At 31.7% G+C, this 26,305-nt stretch overlaps 1 protein-coding gene across 1 annotated transcript in view; it reads left to right on the top strand.

Moving 5' to 3' along the window:
* Positions 1-26,305, top strand: part of LOC141345347 (voltage-dependent calcium channel subunit alpha-2/delta-1) — a 221,944-nt gene that overhangs the window by 72,208 nt on the left and 123,431 nt on the right. The window contains exons 12-19 of the mRNA XM_073850208.1: positions 14,533-14,691; positions 17,829-17,933; positions 18,655-18,733; positions 20,082-20,131; positions 20,225-20,308; positions 20,403-20,480; positions 23,486-23,566; positions 25,965-26,039. Coding sequence (XP_073706309.1) covers positions 14,533-14,691; positions 17,829-17,933; positions 18,655-18,733; positions 20,082-20,131; positions 20,225-20,308; positions 20,403-20,480; positions 23,486-23,566; positions 25,965-26,039 — 711 coding nt within the window. The remainder of the gene's footprint in view (positions 1-14,532; positions 14,692-17,828; positions 17,934-18,654; positions 18,734-20,081; positions 20,132-20,224; positions 20,309-20,402; positions 20,481-23,485; positions 23,567-25,964; positions 26,040-26,305) is intronic.

Here is a 26,305-nt window from a genome sequence, read left to right as displayed (position 1 = left end):
CCCATGCAAAGTTCGATCTTCCAAGAAAGGTGCATTTCAGTAAAGCTGTCAGTATCTAAAAAGCGTAGGTTTCTCTGCTTTAGCAGCTATGTGGATCTCATAAAAGTTGTTTTTCACTACTCGAAGTTTGGAGGACTAAATTTGGTTGCAGAAAGTGCTTGTCACTTCTATAAAAAAAGAAAAATGTGTGTAAATAACAAACTGTGTGTGAACAGAATGGGATTAATCGCTCAGAAAAGTGTGACAGGCGTATTTAGCTGCAGCTGTACAGTAAAAATGGAACGAGACATTGTTACTCTGAATTCAATTTAAAGTGAGGAGTTTCTAGAGTTTGTGGGTTGCTGTGTGATGCAACAACAGTATGTGTGTGTCAGAGAGAGAGACGGAGGAGTTGTAATGAAATATGGATCTGGCTGCAGCTTGCAACTTGAAAACAGGCGCTTAATGAAAAGGCTGCTTCTGGGCTCTGTGTGCTGAATTGAAAATGGCTGGACAAAGTGAGGGGAAGAGATCAGGCTGAGTGAGAAAGAGGAGGCTGGAGAAAGAGGGAGGAAATTGCTGTATATCATTCCTCTTGGAAGGAGCCTCCAATACATCTTGGCTAGCTGATCTTTTACTCGGGTGCTGCCAGCTTTGTTCTCAACTTTTGCTGTGACCAAAGGAGCTCACAGGATGCTCGTGTCTAAACCTGTCACGTCTGTTGTAGGGGTCATTATTTCTTAAAGGAGCCGTTCAACCGTAAATGTAGATTTGTACTCGTTCCAAACCTGAACTGCTTTTTTCAATTTACTTACAATGGACATAAAGCTTTCTAGCTTCAAAACATGAAGCAAAACAACCTTAAATTGTTATTAAAGTGGTACATATGCTGTATTCCAAGTGTTCTTAAAATATTAGAAATTTTAAACAATCTTGACATCAGGCCTAGCTGTTATATCAGTAAATTACTCTGATTCTTTCACACAATCAGATTTATTTACAAATAGCACTGATCTGTTTCTTATGGAAGCCTGTTTCTGTCACTAATTAAAAAATAAAGGTAATTGCAACTTTTTATCTCACAATTCTGACTTTTTTTCTCAGAATTGCGCGACACATACTCGCAATTCTGACCTTTTTTTTTCCACAGAATTGTGAGATGTAAACTTGCAATTGTGAGTTATAAAGTCAGAATTGCGTGATATAAACTCACAATTGCAAGAAATAAACTCAGAATTACAAGATAAACTCGCAATTCTGACTTTTTTCTTTCAAATGCGAATTTGTATTTTGCAATTCTGACTTTTTTTTACACAATTCTGCGTTTATATTACAATTCTAAGACAATTCACTCAATTCTGACTTCATTTCTCAGAATTGAGACTTTTTATCTCACAGTTCTGACTTTATAACTCGCAATTGCGAGTTTATATCATAATTTTGAGGAAAAAAGACGTAAACTTGCAACTGCGACAAGAAAGTCAGAACTGTGAGATAAAAAGTCGCAAATACCTTTTTCTTATTTTATATTCAGTTTATCACAATTCTAAGTAAACAATCAGATTTTCATGTTTATATCTTGAAATTCTGACTTTATAACTAACAATTTTGAGTTTATATCACGCAATTCTAACTTAATTTCTCAGAATTGCGACTTTTTATCTTACAATTCTGACTTTATAACTCGCTATTTCGAGTTTATATTACTCAATTCTGACTTCATTTCTCAGAATTGTGACTTTTTATCTCACAGTTCTGACTTTATAACTCAATTGCGAGTTTATATCATAATTCTGAGAAAAGGTCGGAATTGCAAGTTTATATCATGCAATTCTGAGAAAAAAAGCTCATGATGTAAACTCAATTGCGAGAACAAAGTCAGAATTGTGAGATAAAAAGTCACAATTACCTTTTTCTTATTTTATATTCAGTTTATCACAATTCTGAGAAAAAAAGTCAGATTTTCATGCTTATATCTCGCAATTTCTCAGAATTGTGACTTTTATCTCACAGTTCTGACTTTATAACTCGCAATTGCGAGTTTATATCATAGTTCTGAGAAAAAAGTCAGAATTATGAGTTTAAATCATACAATGCTGAGAAAAAAGTCAGAATTGCGAGGCGTAAACTTGCAATTGCGACAAGTCAGAATTGTGAGATAAAAGTCGCAATTACCCTTTTCTATTTTATATTCAGTTTATCACAATTAAGAAGAAAAGTTTTTATCACTCAATTCTGACTTAATTTCTCAGAATTTAAACTTTATCTTACAATTCTGACTTTATAATGCGCATTTCTAAAAAAAAAAAAAAAAGAATTGCGAGTTTATATCATGCAATTCTGAGAAAAGGTCAGAATTAAATTTCTCAGAAACGACTTTTTACAATATCTCACAATTTTGACTTTATAACTCGCAATTGTGAGTTTGTCACAATTCTGAGAAAAGTCAGAATTGCGAGTTTATAATTTCAAGACGTAAACTTCAAATTGAGTGTTTACTGTTGTCCTTTTGCATTATTGACACACTATTTTTCTATTTAATACTGTAAAGCTGCTTTGATACAATCTGCATTGTTAAAAGTGCTGTATAAATAAAGGTGACAACTTGAACTGCAAGAAAAAAGTCCAAGAAAAAGTAAGAGAAAAAGTTGGAAGAAAAAGTTGCAGTTACCTTTTTTAATTTTTTATTCAGTGGCGGAAACGAGCTTCCATAGTTTCTTGCACAGCTCACCTGATGCAAAAATTACTGTGAATAATAACCTAAAATATGTTTGTTGCTCACACAAATTTGTTTTATGAATTCAGATGACTTGGAATATACAGTCGTGGCCAAAATTTTGAGAATTACATAAATATTGGAAATTAGAAAAGTTGCTGCTTAAGTTTTTATAATAGCAATTTGCATATACTCCAGAATGTTATGAAGAGTGATCAGATGAATTGCATAGTCCTTCTTTGCCATGAAAATTAACTTAATCCTGAAAAAAACTTTCCACTGCATTGTTAAGAAGGCTTCAGGGCGTCCAAGAAAGTCCAGCAAGCGCCAGGATCATCTCCTAAAGAGGATTCAGCTGCGGGATCGGAGTGCCACCAGTGCAGAGCTTGCTCAGGAATGGCAGCAGGCAGGTGTGAGCGCATCTGCACGCACAGTGAGGCCAAGACTTTTGGAAGATGGCCTGGTGTCAAGAAGGGCAGCAAAGAAGCCACTTCTCTCCAAAAAAAACATCAGGGACAGATTGATCTTCTGCAAAAAGTACTGCTGAGGATTGGGGCAAAGTCATGTTCTCCGATGAAGCCTCTTTCCGATTGTTTGGGGCATCTGGAAAAAGGCTTGTCCGGAGAAGAAAAGGTGAGCGCTACCATCAGTCCTGTGTCATGCCAACAGTAAAGCATCCTGAGACCATTCATGTGTGGGGTTGCTTCTCATCAAAGGGAGTGGGCTCACTCACAATTTAGCCCAAAAACACATCCATGAATAAAGAATGGTACCAAAACACCCTCCAACAGCAACTTCTTCCAACAATCCAACAACAGTTTGGTGAAGAACAATGCATTTTCCAGCACGATGGAGCACCGTGCCATAAGGCAAAAGTGATAACTAAGTGGCTCGGAGACCAAAACGTTGAAATTTTGGGTCCATGGCCTGGAAACTCCCCAGATCTTAAAACTTGTGGTCAATCCTCAAGAGGCGGGTGGACAAACAAAAACCCACTAATTCTGACAAACTCCAAGAAGTGATTATGAAAGAATGGGTTGCTATCAGTCAGGATTTGGCCCAGAAGTTGATTGAAAGCATGCCCAGTCGAATTGCAGAGGTCCTGAAAAAGAAGGGCCAACACTGCAAATACTGACTCTTTGCATTCATGTCATGTAATTGTCGATAAAAGCCTTTGAAACGTATGAAGTGCTTGTAATTATATTTCAGAACATCACAGAAACAACCGAAACAAAGATCTAAAAGCAGTTGAGCAGAAGACTTTGTGAAAACTAATATTTGTGTCATTTTCAAAACTTTTGGCCACGACTGTAGTGCTCAAGCCATATGGACCACTTTTATGTTGCTTTTGTGTCCTTGAGCTTGAAAGCTTCAGTCCCTATTTATTGTAACTGTATGAAAAAGAGCCAAACAAAGAAAGTCATACAGGTTTGAAATGAAAAATCACATTCAGTTTTTGTACTTCGGGTGATTTTGCCTCCAAAACCATGCTTGGTATCCCACATTTTTTTTAATCTTCAGTGAACAAAGTTTGATTTATTTATTGTTTTCACTTCTCTGAGGATTTTGAGGTAGCGTTGGGGAATCACTGTTCCGATAAAGGATTAGCTCTTTGAGATCTGTCAACAGGATTCGCTTCAGGGAACATATGCCAATGAGAGTGTAGCTTTTTGTTATGTGTAAGGGTGTATTTGAGCAAGAATACATCAGTTGGAACCCAAGGATCAAATCTGGAGTGTGTGTTTGTACAGATCAGTAGTTTGAGAGCATCTGTGGTAGTTTTAAATAAAAGAGCTTTGTGGGCATTGTGTTGGTTGAATTTATAAGTCTATAATATGGTAGTGATTTTATAGAGTGTTGCTCGCCACCAATATACACAATGTGAGCTATAAATATGGTAGCGTTTTGGTTTATGAATGAGGAAAGTGAGAAGGATTATGATCAATATACAGTTTTATGATTTTACCAATACAAGACAGTGATAATTTCAGTTGTAATTAAAATCGAAGCTTCCTTCTTGAACATTTTATACACGTTGCTTGATAAACAAAGCCAAAACCTTCTTTTGCCAGAGATATTACGCATTCCTGTCAAGTTACAGTGAAGAACAAGATTTGAAACACAAATATATTGCAATGCAGGCTGCGTTTGGAATTTAATACTAGTGTTCTGCTTACTGCATACAGCACAGTACATATGTATACATAATATATGCCTGTTATTGGCATATGTGTGTGTGTGTGTGTGTGTGTGTGTGTGTGTGTGTGTGTGTGTGTGTTGTGTGAATGCATGCAGCGTGGGGGCTCTAGACTGTCTCCTGCAAACAAATGTTGCTCATTTTAACAAGGCTTTGTAATATGATGCCACATATACAGCCACCAAGGCTTTTATAACAATAGCCTAAGGATTTCATAAATCTTCATGCATTTTTGAAAAGGCAATTGAAGGGAATGATGAGATTTGGTCATTTGATCATACAGTATTTGTGGGCCAATAATGCAGTCGGTTACACATAAAATCATAAAAATGGGTTTGGGTTATGATTTTTAGTATGAAATGTATGGCCACATATAAATGAAAACCAATTGAAATTTAGTGTGTCAGTTACACAATTTAATAATCGATTTATGATTGATTTATGATATTATTGTCGTTTTTTTATTCTATCCAAAATATAATTTCTCATCTGTTTTTTTATGGAAGCCCATTTCCGCCACTAAATAAAAAATGGGAAAAAAAAAACAAACAAACAAAAAAAAACGTAATTGCAACTTTTTAACTTACAATTCTGACTTTTTTTTCTCTGAATTGCGTGATACAAACTGGCAATTCTGACTTTTTTTCCCTCAAAATTGCATGATATAAGCTCACAATTCTGACAAATAAACTAGCAATTCTGAGAAGTCACAATTCTGACAAACAAACTCACAAAAGTCAGAATTGTGAGATATAAACTTGCAATTCTGACAAATAAACTCGCTATTATGAGAAATAAACTTCAATTCTGAGAAAAAAAAATCACAATTCTGAGAAATAAACTTGCAATTCTGACTAACAAACTTGCAATTCTGAGAAAAGTCAAAATTCTGAGAAGCAAATTCTGACAGTTCGGAGGAAAAAGTAGCAATTCTGCTAAATAAACTTGCAGTTGTGAGAAATAAAGTCATAATTGCAAGATATAAACTCGCAATTCTGAGAAAAATTCACAAATCTGGAAAAATAAACCTGCAATTCTGACAAATAAACTCGCAATTCTGAGAAAAAGTCACAATTCTGAAAAAATAAACCTACAATTCTGACAAATAAAGTTGCAATTCTGAGAAAAAGTCAAAATTCAGAGAAATAAACTCGCAATTCTAGCAAATAAACTAGCAATTCTGAGGAAAAAGTCACAATTCTGAGAAATAAACTTGCAGTTCTGAGGAAAAATATGGTCAGAATTGCAAGATATAAACTCGCAATTTTGACAAACAAACTCACAATTCTGAGAAAAAGTCACAATTCTGACAAATAACCCTGCAATTCTGATAAACAAACTTGCAAATCTGAGGAAAAAGTCACAATTCTGAGAAATAAACTTGCAGTTCTGAGAAATAAAGTCAGAATTGCAAGATATAAACTCGCAATTCTGACAAATAAACTCGCAATTGTGAGAAAAAGTCACAATTTTGAAAAAATAAACCTGCAATTCTGACAAAGTTGCAATTCTGAGAAAAAGTCAAATTTTAGAGAAATAAACTTGCAATTCTGAGAAATAACCCTGCAATTCTGACAAACAAACTTGCAATTCTGAAAAAAAGTCCAAATTCAGAGAAATAAACTCGCAATTCTAGCAAATAAACTAGCAATTCTGAGGAAAAAGTCACAATTCTGAGAAATAAACTTGCAGTTCTGAGGAAAAATATGGTCAGAATTGCAAGATATAAACTCGCAATTTTGACAAATAAACTCACAATTCTGAGAAAAAGTCACAATTCTGACAAATAACCCTGCAATTCTGATAAACAAACTTGCAAATCTGAGGAAAAAGTCACAATTCTGAGAAATAAACTTGCAGTTCTGAGAAATAAAGTCAGAATTGCAAGATATAAACTCGCAATTCTGACAAATAAACTCGCAATTGTGAGAAAAAGTCACAATTTTGAAAAAATAAACCTGCAATTCTGACAAAGTTGCAATTCTGAGAAAAAGTCAAATTTTAGAGAAATAAACTTGCAATTCTGAGAAATAACCCTGCAATTCTGACAAACAAACTTGCAATTCTGAAAAAAAGTCAAAATTCTGAGAAATAAACTCGCAATTCTAGCAAATAAACTAGCAATTCTGAGGAAAAAGTCACAATTCTGAGAAATAAACTTGCAGTTCTGAGGAAAAATATGGTCAGAATTGCAAGATATAAACTCGCAATTTTGACAAATAAACTCACAATTCTGAGAAAAAGTCACAATTCTGACAAATAACCCTGCAATTCTGATAAACAAACTTGCAAATCTGAGGAAAAAGTCACAATTCTGAGAAATAAACTTGCAGTTCTGAGAAATAAAGTCAGAATTGCAAGATATAAACTCGCAATTCTGACAAATAAACTCGCAATTGTGAGAAAAAGTCACAATTTTGAAAAAATAAACCTGCAATTCTGACAAAGTTGCAATTCTGAGAAAAAGTCAAATTTTAGAGAAATAAACTTGCAATTCTGAGAAATAACCCTGCAATTCTGACAAACAAACTTGCAATTCTGAAAAAAAGTCCAAATTCAGAGAAATAAACTCGCAATTCTAGCAAATAAACTAGCAATTCTGAGGAAAAAGTCACAATTCTGAGAAATAAACTTGCAGTTCTGAGGAAAAATATGGTCAGAATTGCAAGATATAAACTCGCAATTTTGACAAATAAACTCACAATTCTGAGAAAAAGTCACAATTCTGACAAATAACCCTGCAATTCTGATAAACAAACTTGCAAATCTGAGGAAAAAGTCACAATTCTGAGAAATAAACATGCAGTTCTGAGAAATAAAGTCAGAATTGCAAGATATAAACTCGCAATTCTGACAAATAAACTCGCAATTGTGAGAAAAAGTCACAATTTTGAAAAAATAAACCTGCAATTCTGACAAAGTTGCAATTCTGAGAAAAAGTCAAATTTTAGAGAAATAAACTTGCAATTCTGAGAAATAACCCTGCAATTCTGACAAACAAACTTGCAATTCTGAAAAAAAGTCAAAATTCTGAGAAATAAACTCGCAATTCTAGCAAATAAACTAGCAATTCTGAGGAAAAAGTCACAATTCTGAGAAATAAACTTGCAGTTCTGAGGAAAAATATGGTCAGAATTGCAAGATATAAACTCGCAATTTTGACAAATAAACTCACAATTCTGAGAAAAAGTCACAATTCTGACAAATAACCCTGCAATTCTGATAAACAAACTTGCAAATCTGAGGAAAAAGTCACAATTCTGAGAAATAAACTTGCAGTTCTGAGAAATAAAGTCAGAATTGCAAGATATAAACTCGCAATTGTGAGAAAAAGTCACAATTTTGAAAAAATAAACCTGCAATTCTGACAAAGTTGCAATTCTGAGAAAAAGTCAAAATTCTGAGAAATAAACTTGCAAATTCTGACAAACTAGCAATTCTAAGGAAAAAGTCACAATTCTGAGAAATAACCCTGCAATTCTGACAAACAAACTTGCAATTCTGAAAAAAAGTCAAAATTCTGATAAATAAACTTGCAAATTCTGACAAACTAGCAATTCTAAGGAAAAAGTCGCAATTCTGAGAAATAAACCCGCAGTTCTGAGAAATAAAGTCAGAATTGCGAGATATAAACTTGCAATTCTGACAAATAAACTTGCAATTCTGAGAAAGTCACAATTTTGAAAAAAATAAACCTGCAATTCTGACAAAGTTGCAATTCTGAGAAAAAGTCAAATTTTAGAGAAATAAACTTGCAATTCTGAGAAATAACGCTGCAATTCTGACAAATAAACTTGCAATTCTGAGAAAAAGTCACAATTTTTTCCCAGAATGACAAGTTTATATCTCGCAATTCTGACTTTATAACTTGAGATTGGGAGTTCAGTCAGAATTGTAAGATTCAGAGAACAAATCAAGTCCCCCTCAGACTTGGACTTTATAACTTACAATTGTGAGAAAAGTCAGAATTGCAAGAAAAAAAAGTCATATTTGCATAATTGCGATTTTATGTAATGCAATTCTCAGAAAATGTGAGATAAAAAGTCTCGCAATTCAGGTGTGCCAAAAAAAATAAAACGTGATTTAAATGAATTGCGTTTCACACAGTGCATTGCATAGTTTAGCAAATAATTGGATTTGATCAAATTATCATCAAAGCAAATATTTACCTGATTAATTATGCTGCATAATCCATACTTTAAATATTTAATTGTACAGCATGTGTATTACATTTTATTTTAAAGGCTGAATCAAAGCAATTCATGTTTGCTTCTTTTATAGATAATGCTTCATTCAGCCATTTGTCTTAATCATTCTAGATGGTACAAATCCATGCAAATGTGATATTTATAGTGAAGGCGAAGCAAAGGAAATATGACATATTATGATAAAACAGTCTTCCTCTTTGCTGGTCAGCTAAAGTGTCTCTAATTTCAGTCGTTGTCCGAATAAATATTTGATTAGTTATTTATGAAGGCAAATATTGGATCAAGCTTATTGACGCTCATTAGGGCTGTGCTCTGGCAAGCGCCACTGAATTGTTCAAGGATATTACCCGATTCATCATTTATATTGACTCATCTGTGGGGACGGATTTTCATGGGAAATGATTGACTAGTGCAATTGACCTGCAGCATGACAAACAATTTGAACGGTGAACATAAGATTACAGCTTTAAATTGGTCCCTTGAGGTTCCTCTGGTTTTAAGAGGTGGATTGCATGCAGAAAGCGTGTCCCTTTCTCTGGTTGGAGATGAAGAATTGAAAAAGACTCTCAGTTTGAATACTTTTTTTTTTTTTTTTTTTTTTTGGCAAATGTGACCCATTTAATATCTGCCTTTACATTTATGCTTTTAGAATCTTTATAGTTTCTCCTATACAGCAGTGAGACTAAATAGAGAGACTTTTGCTTCTGCTTCTCAGTTTTTTCTGTTTAGAAAAAGACTCACGTTTGTCTCTCCTAAGGTTTCAAAAGAGATTTTAACCATGTCTCAAACTGTTTTTTACATTTTCCAGCATATCAAGTCAGTTGATTTAATAGCTGTTTATTTACACTGTGGTCTGGAATACTTGATTCTGGCTGATCAAGCACAGTGGTTGCCTGTTTATTTTTGTATAATAATGAAACACCTTGTTACGCTGCTTATAAATTTGTTGTTCTGAACTTATGCACTTCAGTTTTTGAGTGAATATTGCGAAAATTATCCACAAATAATGCTTATTTCACTCAAAAACTGAGGTGCATAAGCTCTGATCAAACAAACAAGTTGACAAAAAGATTCAATTCAAGTACATTACATCATTTCATTACCATTACATCATTGCCATTACATTAGACTTGAAAGGTAAATCATTTATAAACCTACGCAAACAGACAAGAATACATCAATATCTTTTTTAATATGCTAACTGTTCATTGCTATTTCAAAATAAAAGTTTAAAGATTGCGCATTAAGTTGTAAAAACAATCGTTGGCCTTTGCAGTCATTTATGTAGTGTGCAATGTCCGTTAGCTCTATTGTTTATAATACATTTATGTATTTCAACAATTTTGTTCAGTAATACTGTATGATTAGTTGCTTTTGATACTTCACTGAAAATAATTATTATTGCCTCATTGCTATAATATATGCATTTTAAGTCATTATTGTTTACTTAGGTCTATTTTTATTATTACACAAAAAAATCATTATAATTATCCAATTAATCGTCCGAAAAATCATCCACAAATAGATAGCAGCCCTTATTAAACCCACGATTTGTTGATAATATAGCGTTTAGAGTAGGGCTGTCAAGTGATTAATCGCATCTGAAATAAAGTTTCTACACATGTAAGTAGCATGCAAACATGAACTTTTTAAGTTGGGTGTGATTAATTGCGATTAATCGTTTGCCAGCCCTAATTATGAGATATTTTGAGAGATTATGAGATTTTTACATCAAGTTAGGAAACGCCACATTACATAAAAGATTTTCAGCACAGCAGAAGAATAAACCGTTTATAAACATACATTAACACAGGAGAATACATCAATATCTTTCTCGATATGTTAACTGTTTATCGCGATTTCAAAATAAAACTTTAAACCCTCGCTCTAAGTTCACAAGAAATTACAGTGGCTGTAGCATTTCTGTCATAAAGAAATGGCCAAATATTAAAGATCAAGTGGAGATTCAAGTGGAGATTCAATTGCGCAGTAAAGTGTAAAAACAATCATCAGGCCGTTGGAAGTTTTGTTCAGTAAAACCATATTATTACTTGCCTTCGATACTTTATTTAAACTATTTATTGCCTCATTGCTATTACAAATGCATTTTAAGTAATTTTAAAGACCATTGTCTATTTTTATTACTACAAAAAATTATTATACTTATCCAATTACTCAATTAATCGTCAGAATAACTATCCGATTACTTGAGTACTAAAATAATCGTTAGTGATAGCCCTAGTTAAATCCAAGATTTGCTGATAATATAGCATTATGAGATATTTACCGGCATTTTTACAGCAAATTAAGTAACACCAAATTACATAAAGGATTTCCGGCACAGTAGAGGGGTCAAGGCAAGTGATACACTCCATACTTTACTCTTTATAAATTGGATTAATTTTGTAAGTAGCCTCATAGTAAGTGGGACAATGTACAGTCAGCTGGCCATTATTGCTAAATAGACCTCTTTGGGATGAAACAAGACCCTTTTGCTGCACACTAGGTCTATTTTTATTTCTCCACAGGACTTTTCGAAGAAGCAACTGAGGAAATTTTAATTCTTAACTTAAAGCATAATTGAAAACTCCTTTAATTCCCCAGAGCTGTGAACGAGCAACCCTCCAGCAATAAAACGTTCCTCTGGGGAGAGACGTGACACGACAGAACTGGAACGTTCTCGTTATAATCAACGAAGCTGTCTACGGTGCGCCGTCTGGTGTGTGTAGGGGTCTGTGTATCATCAATGTGTCCTATTCCTCTATTTATAACCCGCCGTATGCTGAGAGCAGTGAGTCACGGGGGCCTCCGTGGCGATAATTCCGAGCGTTAATTAAATATTCAGTCAACGCTCGAGCGACTAATCGAACCATGACTCATCGGTTCATTCAGCAGACACTGTGACATCCAGCTCATTCAAAAGAGCACAGGCACCTGATCCCACAGTTACATCAATGACTGGCGCATGTGTCCTAATGAAGCGGACGTCTCTCCACGTCTGGCCAGAAATTCAAAGTCGGAGGCCTTTTGAGTTGACATAAATGAAAAATAAGCATTAAAAATAGATGAAAAACTGCTCTACGGTAAACACGGGAGGTTTGAGGGTGTATTCTGCTTGCATTTGCCATAGGAAGTGCATCATGTGCTTTTTCCACGTCCTCTGGGAGAGCTGGAGATATAGTAATCATTTTAATTTTTGCATGAGCTTGCACATACCTCCTCATTAGCTGTAATGGTCCCGTAATTGACTCGCACTTGTTAATCATTCTGACTTTTCCTATTGTTGGGGTTATAGGAGCCGCCGTCCCTGGGTAAGGTACAAATTGGTGTCCAATTAAGCATCAGAGGAACCTTTTTTTCGTATACAGAACTGTTTGATATTTTAAATAACCTATTAACCAGCTTAAAATTATCCTAGCATAAAATGTAGCTAGTTTTAAACACAGACGGTGTCTTTTTCTACCCTCGTTTTTTCTTCTCCTGAGAGGTTTTCTTCTTGAATATATCCTTCAATATAAAACTGTTTAATGATTTTGATATAATCTGTAGGGAAAAAATACAAAAAAATATTTAGTTAAAAAGTACTTAAGTACTTTTTTTATGTATTTATTGAAAACGTTAATGTTGAAAATGTTGTTTTATTTTATATAGCTTATATAACTTTTTTTATTTATTGAAAACATGTTTATTAATAACTAAACTAAATAACATTTGGTCCCTAGCTACCTCCTACATTTTATTTTATTTTATTTTATTTTATTTTATTTTATTTTATTTTATTTTATTTTATTTTATTTTATTTTATTTTATTTTATTTTATTTTATTTATTTATTTTTTATTTTTTGGCCTGGTTTCACAGACAGGGCTTAGACTAAGCGAGGATTAGGTCATAGTTCAATTAGGACATTTAAGTCCTTTTTATAAACATGCTTGGAAAAAAACATTAAAGGTGTGCATCTTGAGACAAAACAAAGGCACTGATATATTTTAAGATCAGTCAGTGCAATTTTGTTTCAGTTGAAACAGCTCAGGCTTACATTTTAGTCTAGGACTAGGCTTAAGCCTTGTCTGTGAAACTGGGGGTTTATGTTTTATTTTATTTGATTTTACATCTATTTTATCTATAGCTATTTTTTATGTATTGAAAATATATTTATTAATAACTAAACTAAATAACATTTGGTCCATATAGCTATATTTTATTTTTTATTTTATTTTATTTTATTTTATTTTATTTTATTTTGTACACCTATTTTATCTATAGCTATTTTTTATTTACTGAAAATATAATTATTAATAACTAAACTAAATAACATTTGGTCTCTATCTACTTCCTACATTTTGTTTTTTATTTTATTTTATTTTATTTTATCTTTTTATTTATTTAAATATTTTTTATTTTATTTTATCTATAGCTATTTAAATGTTATCCCTTTCATGCTAATTAAAATAAATAGAAAATAAAACTGCTCATATAATATAGATTTTTTTATTTTTTTCATTTATTTTTTTTATTTTATATGTTTTATTTTATTTTATTTTACATCTAATTTATCTATAGATATTTTTATGTATTGAAAATATATTTATTAATAACTAAACTAAATAACATTTGGTCCCTATAGCTATATTTTATTTTATTATTTTATTTTATTTTATTTTGTACACCTATTTTATCTATAGCAATTTTTTTATTTATTGAAAATATATTTATTAATTACTAAACTAAACAACACTTGGTCCCTATCTACCCCATACATTTTATTTTATTTTATTTTATCTTATTTTATTTTACATCTGTTTTATCTATAGCTACTTTTTTATTTATTTAAATATTTTTTATTTTATTTTATCTATAGCTATTTAAATGTTATCCCTTTCATGCTAATTAAAATAAATAGAAAATAAAACTGCTCATATAATATAGATTTCAACATCACAAGGTTAAAACCATAAAAAGTGCTTTATTTTTTACCTCATTTTTTACCTCATTAGTGGACTATTAGAGTCTGCGGTATACCAAATACTCTTTTTCCTTCTTTTTTTCCCTCCAGCATTCATTCTTCCTCTTTTTTCTCTCTTTCCTTCCTCTACCAAGTCTATTTTCTTGTTCTCAATCTCTCAAGCTTTGAAGTAACAGGTTCACAGAGGTCAGCTGCAATAAGTGACAGAACACAGAGAGCCCTATCTGAACAGAAAATTAGAAACTTGTAAGGGTATCCAGCTTGTCAGCTCAAATTATTTTCATCACTGTACCACAACACATGCGCAATACTCACAAACACCTGCAGAGATTCTGGCCCTGGTATATAGATCTTTTGAGTCACACAAACTTTAGCTGTGATTCTGTAAAGTCCTGCTGTGAATGGACAATGAGAAGACCAATGATTTTTCACTTACTGTATGCCTCTCTCTCTCTCTTCTTTTGCAGTTTAACACAAAAGTGAATAACACAGCATGTTTCGACCACCTGGTTCAAGCTAATGTTCGCAATAAGAAGATCTTAAAGGATGCAGTCCAGAACATCACAGCCAAAGGCATCACCAACTACACCAAAGGATTTGAATTTGCCTTCAATCAGCTCTCAAATGTAGGCGTTTGTGCTTTTTTCTGGTAGATTTTATTTTAGTAAAGCATCTTGGAATTGTGGAAACTGAATATTCAGTCTTTTTTTCTCAGCCCCCCTCAACTCAGTGGTCAGCAGCCTTAAAATCTTCACGTTGACTGAAAAGAAAGATGTATAAGTGTATAGCTTTCCCCTAGATTTTATTTTATTTTATTTTTTTATTTTATTTATTTTATTTTATTTTATTTTTTGTTCATGGTACATCGATTTTTTTCTACAGCTACTTTTGTATTTATTGAGAATATGTTTATTAATAAAATAAACTAAATACCATTTGGTTCATAGCTATCCCCTACCTTTTATTTATTTATTTTTTTTTACATCTATTTTATTGTACATCGATTTTATCTATAGCTACTTTTTTTTTTTTTTTGAAAATATTTAATAATAACTAAACTAAATAACATTTGGTCCCCAGCTATCTCCTTTTTTATTTTATTTTATTTTATTTTATTTTATTTTATTTTATTTTATTTTATTTTATTTTATTTTATTTTATTTTATTTTATTTTTATTTATTTATTTATTTATTTATTTATTTATTTATTTATTTATTTATTTATTTATTTATTTATTTATTTATTTATTTATTTATTTATTTATTTATTTATTTATTTATTTATTTTTTAATTCATGGTACATCGATTTTATCTATAGCTACTTTTGTATTTATTGAGAATATGTTTATTAATAACTAAACTAAATACCATTTGGTTCCTAGCTATCCCCTACCTTTTATTTTATTTATTTATTTTTTTAATTATTATTTTACATCTATTTTATTGTACATCTATTTTATTTATAGCTACTTTTTTTATTTATTGAAAATATTTAATAATAACTAAACTAAATAACATTTGGTCCCCAGCTAATTTAATTTAATTTTATTTTATTTTATTTTATTTTATTTTATTTTATTTTTTATTTTATTTTATTTTATTTTATTTTATTTTATTTTATTTTATTTTATTTTATTTTATTTTTTATTTATGGTACATCGATTTTATCTATAGCTACTTTTGTATTTATTGAGAATATGTTTATTAATAACTAAACTAAATAACTAAACTAAGATTTATTATTTTACATCTATTTTATTGTACATCTATTTTATCTATAGCTACTTTTTTATTGATTGAAAATATTTAATAATAACTAAACTAAATAACATTTGGTCCCCAGCTATCTCCTTTTTTATTTTATTTTATTTTATTTTATTTTATATTTTTATATTTATTTATTTATTTATTTATTTATTTATTTATTTATTTATTTTTTTTTTAATTCATGGTACATCGATTTTATCTATAGCTACTTTTGTATTTATTGAGAATATGTTTATTAATAACTAAACTAAATACCATTTGGTTCCTAGCTATCCCCTACCTTTTATTTTATTTTATTTTTTTTATTATTATTATTTTACATCTATTTTATTGTACATCTATTTTATCTATAGCTACTTTTTTTATTTATTGAAAATATTTAATAATAACTAAACTAAATAACATTTGGTCCCCAGCTAATTTAATTTAATTTAATTTTATTTTATTTTATTTTATTTTATTTTATTTTATTTTATTTTATTTTATTTTATTTTTTTCTATTTTATTTTATTTTATTTATTTTTTATTCATGGTACATCGATTTTATCTATAGCTACTTTTGTATTTATTGAGAATATGTTTATTAATAACTAAACTAAATAACTAAACTAAGATTTATTATTTTACATCTATTTTATTGTACATCTATTTTATCTATAGCTACTTTTTTATTGCTTGAAAATATTTAATAATAACTAAACTAAATAACATTTGGTCCCCAGCTATCTCCTTTTTTATTTTATTTTATTTTATTTTATTTTATTTTATATTTTTATATTTATTTATTTATTTATTTATTTATTTATTTTTTAATTCATGGTACATCGATTTTATCTATAGCTACTTTTGTATTTATTGAGAATATGTTTATTAATAACTAAACTAAATACCATTTGGTTCCTAGCTATCCCTTACCTTTTATTTTATGTTTTTTTATTATTATTATTTTACATCTATTTTATTGTACATCTATTTTATCTATAGCTACTTTTTTTATTTATTGAAAATATTTAATAATAACTAAACTAAATAACATTTGGTCCCCAGCTAATTTAATTTAATTTTATTTAATTTTATTTAATTTTATTTTATTTTATTTTATTTTATTTTATTTTATTTATTTTTTATTCATGGTACATCGATTTTATCTATAGCTACTTTTGTATTTATTGAGAATATGTTTATTAATAACTAAACTAAGATTTATTATTTTACATCTATTTTATTGTACATCTATTTTATCTATAGCTACTTCTTTATTGATTGAAAATATTTAATAATAACTAAACTAAATAACATTTGGTCCCCAGCTATCCCCTTAATTTAATTTAATTTAATTTTTATTTTATTTTATTTTATTTTATTTTATTTTATTTTATTTTATTTTATTTTATTTTATTTATTTTATTTTATTTTATTTTATTTTTTATTCATGGTACATCGATTTATCTATAGCTACTTTTATTTATTGAGAATATGTTTATTAATAATTAAACTAAATACCATTTGGTTCCTAGCTATCCCCTACATTGTATTGCATTGTATTGTATTTTATTTTATTGTACATCTATTTTATTTATAGCTACTTTTTTATTTATTGAAAATATTTAATAATAACTAAACTAAATAACATTTGGTCCCCAGCTTCTTCCCCCTTTATTTTATTATTTTATTTTATTTTATTTTATTTTATTTTATTTTATTTTATTTTATTTTATTTTATTTTATTTTATTTTATTTTATTTTATTTTATTTTATTTTTCCAGTCAGTGATCGATTCATTTATAAGCTAACTTAAGGCAAGAAATATTCTGCCAAACCACAAGTATGGTCTCAAATCCTAGTCTGAAATCCTAGAATCACCTTTGTTTAGTAATACTTGTTTACTAAAAGGCTGCTGATTAAACCTTATGAAGTTGAAGTAGTAGTATTGTTGTGTTCTGCTGACTCCTGCTGGTCGTTCTTTGTAACTACATATGATTGTGCTTATTTTAGCCAAACATCTCAAGAGCAAACTGCAACAAGATCATAATGCTGTTTACTGATGGAGGCGAGGAGAGGGCAGAGGAGATCTTCAGCAGATACAACCTTGACAAAAAGGTGTGTGTGAAGTAAAAAATATATATATATATTTTTTTTTTACCATTTTTTGGGAAATAAAATGTATAAAATTATATATGAACAAATTCCTCTGTAAAAACCTTATAGATATATACAGGGTTAAAAATGTAAAGTTTGGTGTGTGTAAGTGTTACTGAAGTGGAGATTTATGGCTCAGTCTAGGAGAAAAAACTCATTTTGACAAAATGGCCTTTAAAAATATGCATTGTAATTTAAATCTGTTGTCACAAATAGATAAAGGGCTATAAAAGAAACACTTAACAGTGTTTTTTGGATGTTTTCTTTCAACTAGTCTAAAAAAATTCTTTATGAATAAACCAAAAAGCCCAAAATCTCAAACTTGATAGGTGCATGAAAAAACAATGTTTTTGCTTACAGTGTCTCCCCTTAAAATATAATTTATTCCCGTGATGCAAAGCTGAATTTTCATCAGCCATGACTCCAATCTTCAGTGTCACATGATCCTTCAGAAATCATTCTAAAATGCTGATTTATTATTATAATTGTCTATGATCTATGTTGTGCTGCCAACACAAAATTGAAATCAGTCTAAGACTTTGCTATCACTTTTAATCAATTTCTAAAAAAGATCATGTGACACTAAAGACTTATTTTTAGTTAGATATGACCTAGACGTGATCTTTTTGGCATAATACAATAATGGTGTTCTGTATTCGTATACTATACTGTTTGATTGCAGGTACGTGTGTTCACATTTTCTGTGGGTCAACACAACTATGACACTGGACCAATAAAGTGGATGGCCTGCGCTAATAAGGGTAAGTATTGCTCAGTCTGTGTTTGCCACCTAGTGGCAGAAGCACGACAATAATTCTAACATCTCTCAGCCTCTTTAGCAGGTTCAGCAATGGATTGCTAAAAATTCATCAAATACAGTTCCTTGCAAAAGTATTCATACCCCTTTATTTTTTTATTTTTCACGTTTTATGTTGCTGCCTTATGTTAAACTGCTTTAAATGGCTTTTTTCCACATCAGTCTACACTCCATACACCATATTGACAAAGTAAAAACAGAATTGTCACGACTTGGTAAATTTATTAAAAAATAAAAAGCTGAAATAAGTACGTTGCAAAAGTATTCACACTCTTAACTCAGTACTTAGCTGAAGCACCTGTACAGCCTCTTCTTGGGTCTTTATGCGACAAGCTTTGAACATTAACATTTAGCAATTATCTGCTATTTTCCTCCTCACCTCTTTACCTCTCAAGCTCTGTCAGGTTGGATGGGGCAGACGCACATTTTCAGGTTTCTCCGCAAATATTTGTTTGGAATCTTTACTTTTAGGATGGTACTCTGCAGGTGATGAGCAGTGCCTGGTTTCCTTCAAACATGATGCATGGAATTTCTCATAGTTTGTGGGTCCTTTAGGTACTTTTTTGCTGATTCCAAGTGTGTTTTCATGTGTCTTCACTGAGGAGACAGATTGAGTTTGGCCACTCCGTTATGAAGCCCAGATCGGTGGGGTGTTGCAGTGATGTTTGTCCTTCTTTAAGTTTCTCCCATCTGCATATATGATCATGGAGCTCAACTAGAGTGACTATCATCTTTTTGATTACCACTCTAACCAAAGCCCTTCTCCATCGATTGCTCAGTTTGGCCAGGAGGCCAGCTCTAGGAAGAGTCCTAGTTGTCTCAGACTTCTTCCATTAAGGATAATGGAGACTACATGCTTCTGTGAACTTTCAGTGCAGCAGATTTTTTTCTGAACTCTTCCCCAGATGTGTAACTTGATGCAATCCTGTTTCTGACCTCTACAGGCATTTTTTGACATCAGGGCTTGGTTTTTGCTCTGATATGCATTTTCAGCTGTTAGACCTTTAATTAAGACGTGTGTGCTTTTCCAAATCATGACCATTCAGGCAAATTTGCCACAGGTTAACTTCTCTCGAAATGTAGTAACATCTACAAGCAACATGAATGCTCCTGAGCTAAATTTCAACTGTCCCAGATAAGGGTATGCCATTATAGGGCATGGAGTGTAGATTGATGTGGAATAAAAGTAATTTAAAACACTTTAACATAAGGCAGCAACATGTGAAAAAAATTAAGGGGTATGAATACTTTTGCAAGGCACTCTAAATGACTCCATATGATATGTTTTCTAGGATATTTCTACGAAATTCCATCCATTGGAGCCATTCGCATAAACACACAGGTCTGTATACAAGTGTTTGCTCTTCTTTAGAAGTATGTAGAGGTCCAAGGATGACCATCTCTTGATTGCTTTGTGTTGTTCACTGCTGCATAGGAGTATCTAGATGTTTTGGGCAGACCAATGGTCCTTGCAGATGCCAAACAAGTGCAGTGGACCAACGTGTACCTGGACGCTCTAGTACAGTTTTTTTTTTTTTTTTAAATAAACATCATATAAACTGTAAAAGTTCATTGTGTTTAATAGTTGTTTTGTGTTCTCATCATGACCTCAGGAGTTGGGCCTAGTCATCACAGGCACACTACCTGTGTTCAACAAGACCAAATCCAGGGTGGGCGGATCTCGAAACCAGGTCAGACCATCATTTATCTTGATTTTCCTAGTTAAAAAGTATGGAAACACTCACTAATTCTTCATTACTACTACTTTTATCATTTTGGATGAGATAAATAATTAAGACTGTTGAATGGCACATACTGTATGACCGAAAAATCAAAAGAAATCTTTTTGAGCTTCTTCAAACTGGTAACCAAACAGGTCAAAATTGTATAAAATCTGGAATATCAGTTTACACATAAATTTTAGATACAGTATCCACATACACTACTATTCAAGTGTTTAAGGTTGGTGGTATTTTATTAAATGTTTTTAAAGTCTATTATGCTTTAAAAATTTAAAATTACTGATTTCTATTGTAGTATATGTTCAAATTTAATTTATTCCTGTGTTGCAAAGCTGAATTTTCAGCAGTGTCACTCAGTGTTGTTTTCGTCAACGATGACGATGACGAAATCATTTCGTTGACGCCACTTTTTTTCATGACGATAACGAGACGATGACGAGATAAAAATGGCTCGTTGATGACTAAAACATGACGAGACGTGTGTGAGTTTTCGTTGACGAGACGAGAATAGACGAAAATGTTAGTGGGTGGTCCGTCAGACGTTTAAAATGCATGACATTTCCGCTTATTGTGCATGCCAATTAAAACTTAAAAAGTATCTGACGCTATGGCAAGCCGTTTTAGCATTAAATACTCTTTGCTATACTAGTATGGCAAGCCGTTTTAGCATTCCATCCTTGTTTGTCTTTTATGTTCTAAAACATTCCTTCATTATTGTAATTATTGGTGAAAATAGTCGATCCGGAAGCTCACATTGTGTTGAACTATAGATCTGCTATTTTCAGAACTTATAAGTGACACTACCCAACAGCAAAATACTTACTGACCTACATTAATTTGTTAAAAGACTACTTTTTTCCCTTTTTTTGACTAAAACTAGACTAAAACCTTTTTGACTTTTCGTCGACTAAAACTAGACTAAAACCTTTTTGACTTTTCGTCGACTAAAATTGGACTAAAACTATCACATATAGAAGTGACTAAAATTTGACTAAAACTAAGAAGCATTTTAGTCCAAAAGACTAAGACTAAGACTAAATCTAAGATGGTTGTCAAAAACAACACTGGTGTCACTCCAGTCTTCAGTGTTATATGAGCATTAGAAATTGTTTTAATATTTTAATTTGATGTTTAAGAAACATTTTTACTTCAATTATTAATTTATTTTCTTTGTTTTTTTACTAATTCTGATTCTTTTTTTGCTCAGTAAGTATTATTCTCTTACCAAATAAATCTTACTGACCCTAGACAGTTCAATGGAGTGAATATAATGCTTTTTATGTGGTCAGTTTTGCATAAATATGAATGTAAACAACAATAATTCTAACATCTCACAGCCTCTTCAGCAGGTTCAGCAATGGATTGCAAAAAAATATCTAATACAGTGCCTTGCAAAAGTATTTATTTTTTTCACGTTTTATGTTGCTGCCTTATGTTAAACTGCTTTAAATTACTTTTTTTCCACATCAGTCAGCACTCCATACATCATACTGACAAAGTAAAAACAGAATTGTCACAGCTTGGCAAATTTATTAAAAATAAAAAGCTGAAATAAGTATGTTGCGAAAGTATTCATACCCTTAACTCAGTACTTAGCTGAAGCACCTTTATAGCCTCAAGTGTTTTTGATATGATGCGACAATTATCTGCTATTTTTCTCCGCACCTCTTTACCTTTCAAGCTCTGTCAGGTTGGATAGGGCAGACGCACGTTTTCAGGTTTCTCCACAAATAAATGAAAATGTATTTGTAAAATTAATTCTACATACGATTCTACATAAGCTTTGCATTCAGAAGCTCCTATATAAAATGCAAAGATGATTTGATATGCTAATTTATGTTACATTATAAAATACATTTTGCGTATATATGTATATTTTTTATGAACACAGGTCCTTAAGTGCACAACCAAGAACAACATTTCAAACTGAGTCCCAAAAGCGGAAATAAAACATTCGATTGAACACAGACCAGAACACCAGATGTGTAGTTAACAGCCAAAATACTCTATTAATAGCCTGATTCTTGGAACAAACTGCTATTTTTGTCACGTTTAATGGGGTTAAAGCTACTACTGACGCAAACGCGTAAACCTCATTATCTCTTGAATGTATTAACCATGCGGACAGTGACCTTCTTAGGAACACCACAAAAGTAACAGATATGGAAAATAAATGCAGTATCTTATCCTAAACTTTTCCAGTTGGGGGTCAGATGATCCGTACATCCGTATATTGTTTGTCTACTAAACTGCTTGACCCTCTGAAAGTTGTTGTTACTTTCCACTGCGTCACTGGCTTCTTTGATAAGGTTAATATCCATTTCCAGTATGGATGACAAGTATTGACGTAACACTCTGCACCTTCACATAATGTCATGCTGGTTATTTTTGGCCAAAAGCAACATTTTGTGTTCTTGTGAAATCTATTCAAGGTCTTATGCTATTTCCAGGTGTAATTTTGCCTCATTAGTGACTCCGGCTCACAAAACCAGTCATAAGTAGCATGGGTATATTGGTAGCAATAGCCAACAAAACATTGTATGGGTCAAAATGATCAACTTTTCTTTTATGCCAAAAATCATTAGGAAAATAAGTAAAGATCATGTTCCATGAAGACATTTTGCACACTTTCTACCGTTAATATATCAAAACCTAATTTTTGATAAGTAATATGCATTGCTAAGAACTTCATTTGCACAATTTTATAAGGTGATTTTCTCAATATTTAAATTTTTTTGCACCCTCAGATGGCAGATTTTCAAATAGTTGTATGTCATCCTAATATTGTCCTATCCTAACAAACCATACATCAATAAAAAGCTTATTTAGCTTATTTATTCAGCTTTCAGATGACTGATTTGTGGTGCAGGGTCACGTATTTGTTTGTAAATGACTAAATATCACTCCACTGTATGTCAGAGTGGAAACTAACTGTCTTTTTGATCTTCTTTTAGCATCAGAACCAGTTGATTTTAGGAGTGATGGGGGTGGATGTGTCTCTTGATGATATAAAAAGACTGACGCCCCGCTTCTCAGTGAGTACCACAAACACATACCACTTTAACTCATACAATACAATCAGCATTTCATGTGGTTTGTGTTTTAGTCTAATAAAAAATGACAAAATAAATGAAAGTGAAAAGGATAGTTGACCTAAAATGAATATCCCATCACTATTTATTCACTGTTTAGTCATTTCAAACCCTAATTGGATATAAACTTGCAATTCTGACAACTTATCAGTCTTTTTGCCCCCTCAAAATCGGACTTTATAACCTTATAATGTTTATATCTCACAATTTTGAGAAAAAATGTCAGAATTGCAAGTTTATATCACGCAGTTCTGAGAAAAAAGTCAGAATTGTGTCTTTGTCTCGCAATTTTGACATTATAACTCACAATTGCAAGTTTATATCTCACAATTTTGACTTTATAAGAAACAAAGTCAGAATTGTGTCTTTATGTCTCAAATTTTGATATAACAATTTCGAGTTTATATCACGCGGTTCTCACTTTATAACTCATAACTACAAGTTTATATCATGCAATTCTAAGAAAGAAAGTCTGAATTTTGACATTATGTCTTGCAATTTTGAGAAAAAAAGTCTGAATTGTGTCTTTGTCTGGCAATTTTGACATAACTCACAATTGTAAGTTTATATCATGCAATTCTGAGAAAAAATCTGAATTGTGTCTTTGTCTGGCATTTTTGACATAACTCTCAATTGCAAGTTTATATTTCATAATTCTGACTTTATAACTCACAATTGCGAGTTTATATCATGCAATTTTGAGAAATAGTCAGAATTGTGTCTTTGTCTGGCAATTTTGACATAACTCACAATTGTACGTTTATGTCATGCAATTCTGAAGAAAAAAGTCAGAATTGTGTAATGTCTCGCAATTTTGCCATTGTAATTCGCAATTGCTTTTAATTATGAGATAAAATACTGCAACATACTAACTCGCATTTGCGAGAAGAAAGTCAGAATTGTATTTTTATCTTGCAATTCTGACTTTATTTCTTGCAATTCTAAGAAAAAGATCAGAATTGTGAGATAAAAAAGGGCAAAAACAGGCTTTAATATAACGAGGACTTGAGGACTGAAGACAAGATCCATAAATAAAAAAATGCCATAAAATGATCATACAAAAGTGGTGAAATTATTTCATTTTCAGTTTTCATTTACATATAATCTGTCCTTCTCAAACATCATGTTCATGTACAGTACAAAAGTTTGGGCTCTGTATGTTCTTTTTTGAAGAAATTATTACTTTTAATGAAGACGGACACATTAAATTGATCAAAAGTAACAATAAAGACATTTATAATGTAAAAAAAAAAAAAAAAACTACATTAAAATAAAAGCTGTTCTGCTGAATTTTCTATTCAAAAAACAAAAGGAATGATTTCTGAAGGATCATGTGACACTGAAGAGAGACACTAGAGTACTGCTACTAAAAATCCAGCGTCTCCATCACAGGAATAAATTCTTTTTTAAGATTTATTAAATTATAAACAGTTATTTTAATAAGTAATAATATTTCACATTTTAACTGTGTTTTAAATCAAAGAAAAGCAGCTTTGGTTAACATAAGAGACTTTGAAAAACATTACAAATCTTACCAACCGCAAACTTTTGAACAGTAGTGTAAAATAAAATATGAAGTGTCAGTCGCGTCGCACCAGTTTGATGTCAAAAACGAGACGGGTGAGAATTGTATGGCTTCAAAAGACATCGCACATTGCGCCCGAGTCACACTCACTAATTTTATGGTGCTTTTATGGTACTTTATTCTCAGATTTGGTGCTTGACAGGCCTATCCACTTTCATTGCACTTAAAAAAAAAAACGAGACGAAAGAAAATCTGGTTTTGGGGACGACGTGAGGGCGCGTAAACGGCGACGAGTTTTCATTTAGGGTGAACTATTCCTTGAACGCTACATAATTCAATTTATAAGAGACCAAAGCGAAGCTCATGTGTTAGATGTTTTCTTTGCGGACTCTTTGAGTCGCAGTAATAAGAATAACACGGCACGCATAAGATAAATGCGCTATTGTTCTGCGGTCTGCCGTCTTGCGGTTTCGCCTCCTTACAGTAAGATCGCTCTTAAGAGGACGTAAGCCCTTGTACATTACATCTGTTTGTACTTACATTTGATTTGTAAATGGTTGTGATTTTCTGTTAAGCTCAGAGGAATGTTTCCAGATGAACCGACACATTTGATTAACGCTAAGTGCTCGGGGGTGATTGACAGCTCGGGTCGGCGCTCTCGGGGGATATTAGACAGTACCCCGCTAGTGAGGGATTAACCGCCGCATCTCTGAAAAACCAGGCCCGTTTGGTCCAAGCAGGGATTTGGGTTCGATGGTGGTCTTCTTATTTGAGGTGTCTTCACTCTTCTCCTCTTTCCGTTTTGTTTCATTTCAGATTGGTCCTAATGGATATTATTTTGCAATCGATCCTAACGGTTACGTCCTGCTTCATCCAAACCTGCAACCAAAGGTACCAAAGCAAATACTTATGATGGTTTTTCTCCACCCAAATACCTCAACCATGACATCACAGCACATTTATGGCACAGGAAGAGGTTTTGAGGCTGCTTGTGGTGGGGAACCATGACATACTTGTCTAATACGTTTGTTTCTTGTTTGACATTGGTGTTATTTAACATCTGTAGGTCTTGTATCTCTCTCTCTTTATCACTATATCCACCCTCCCGTTTTTGTCTGTGTATACGTGTTTCATATTTATGTTCATTCTTACATGTG

This window comes from Garra rufa, chromosome 11 (genome assembly GCF_049309525.1).
Source record: "Garra rufa chromosome 11, GarRuf1.0, whole genome shotgun sequence".
NCBI lineage: Eukaryota > Metazoa > Chordata > Actinopteri > Cypriniformes > Cyprinidae > Garra > Garra rufa.
Note: the sequence above shows the minus strand (reverse complement) of the source record. Positions and strands in the feature narration are given on the sequence as shown.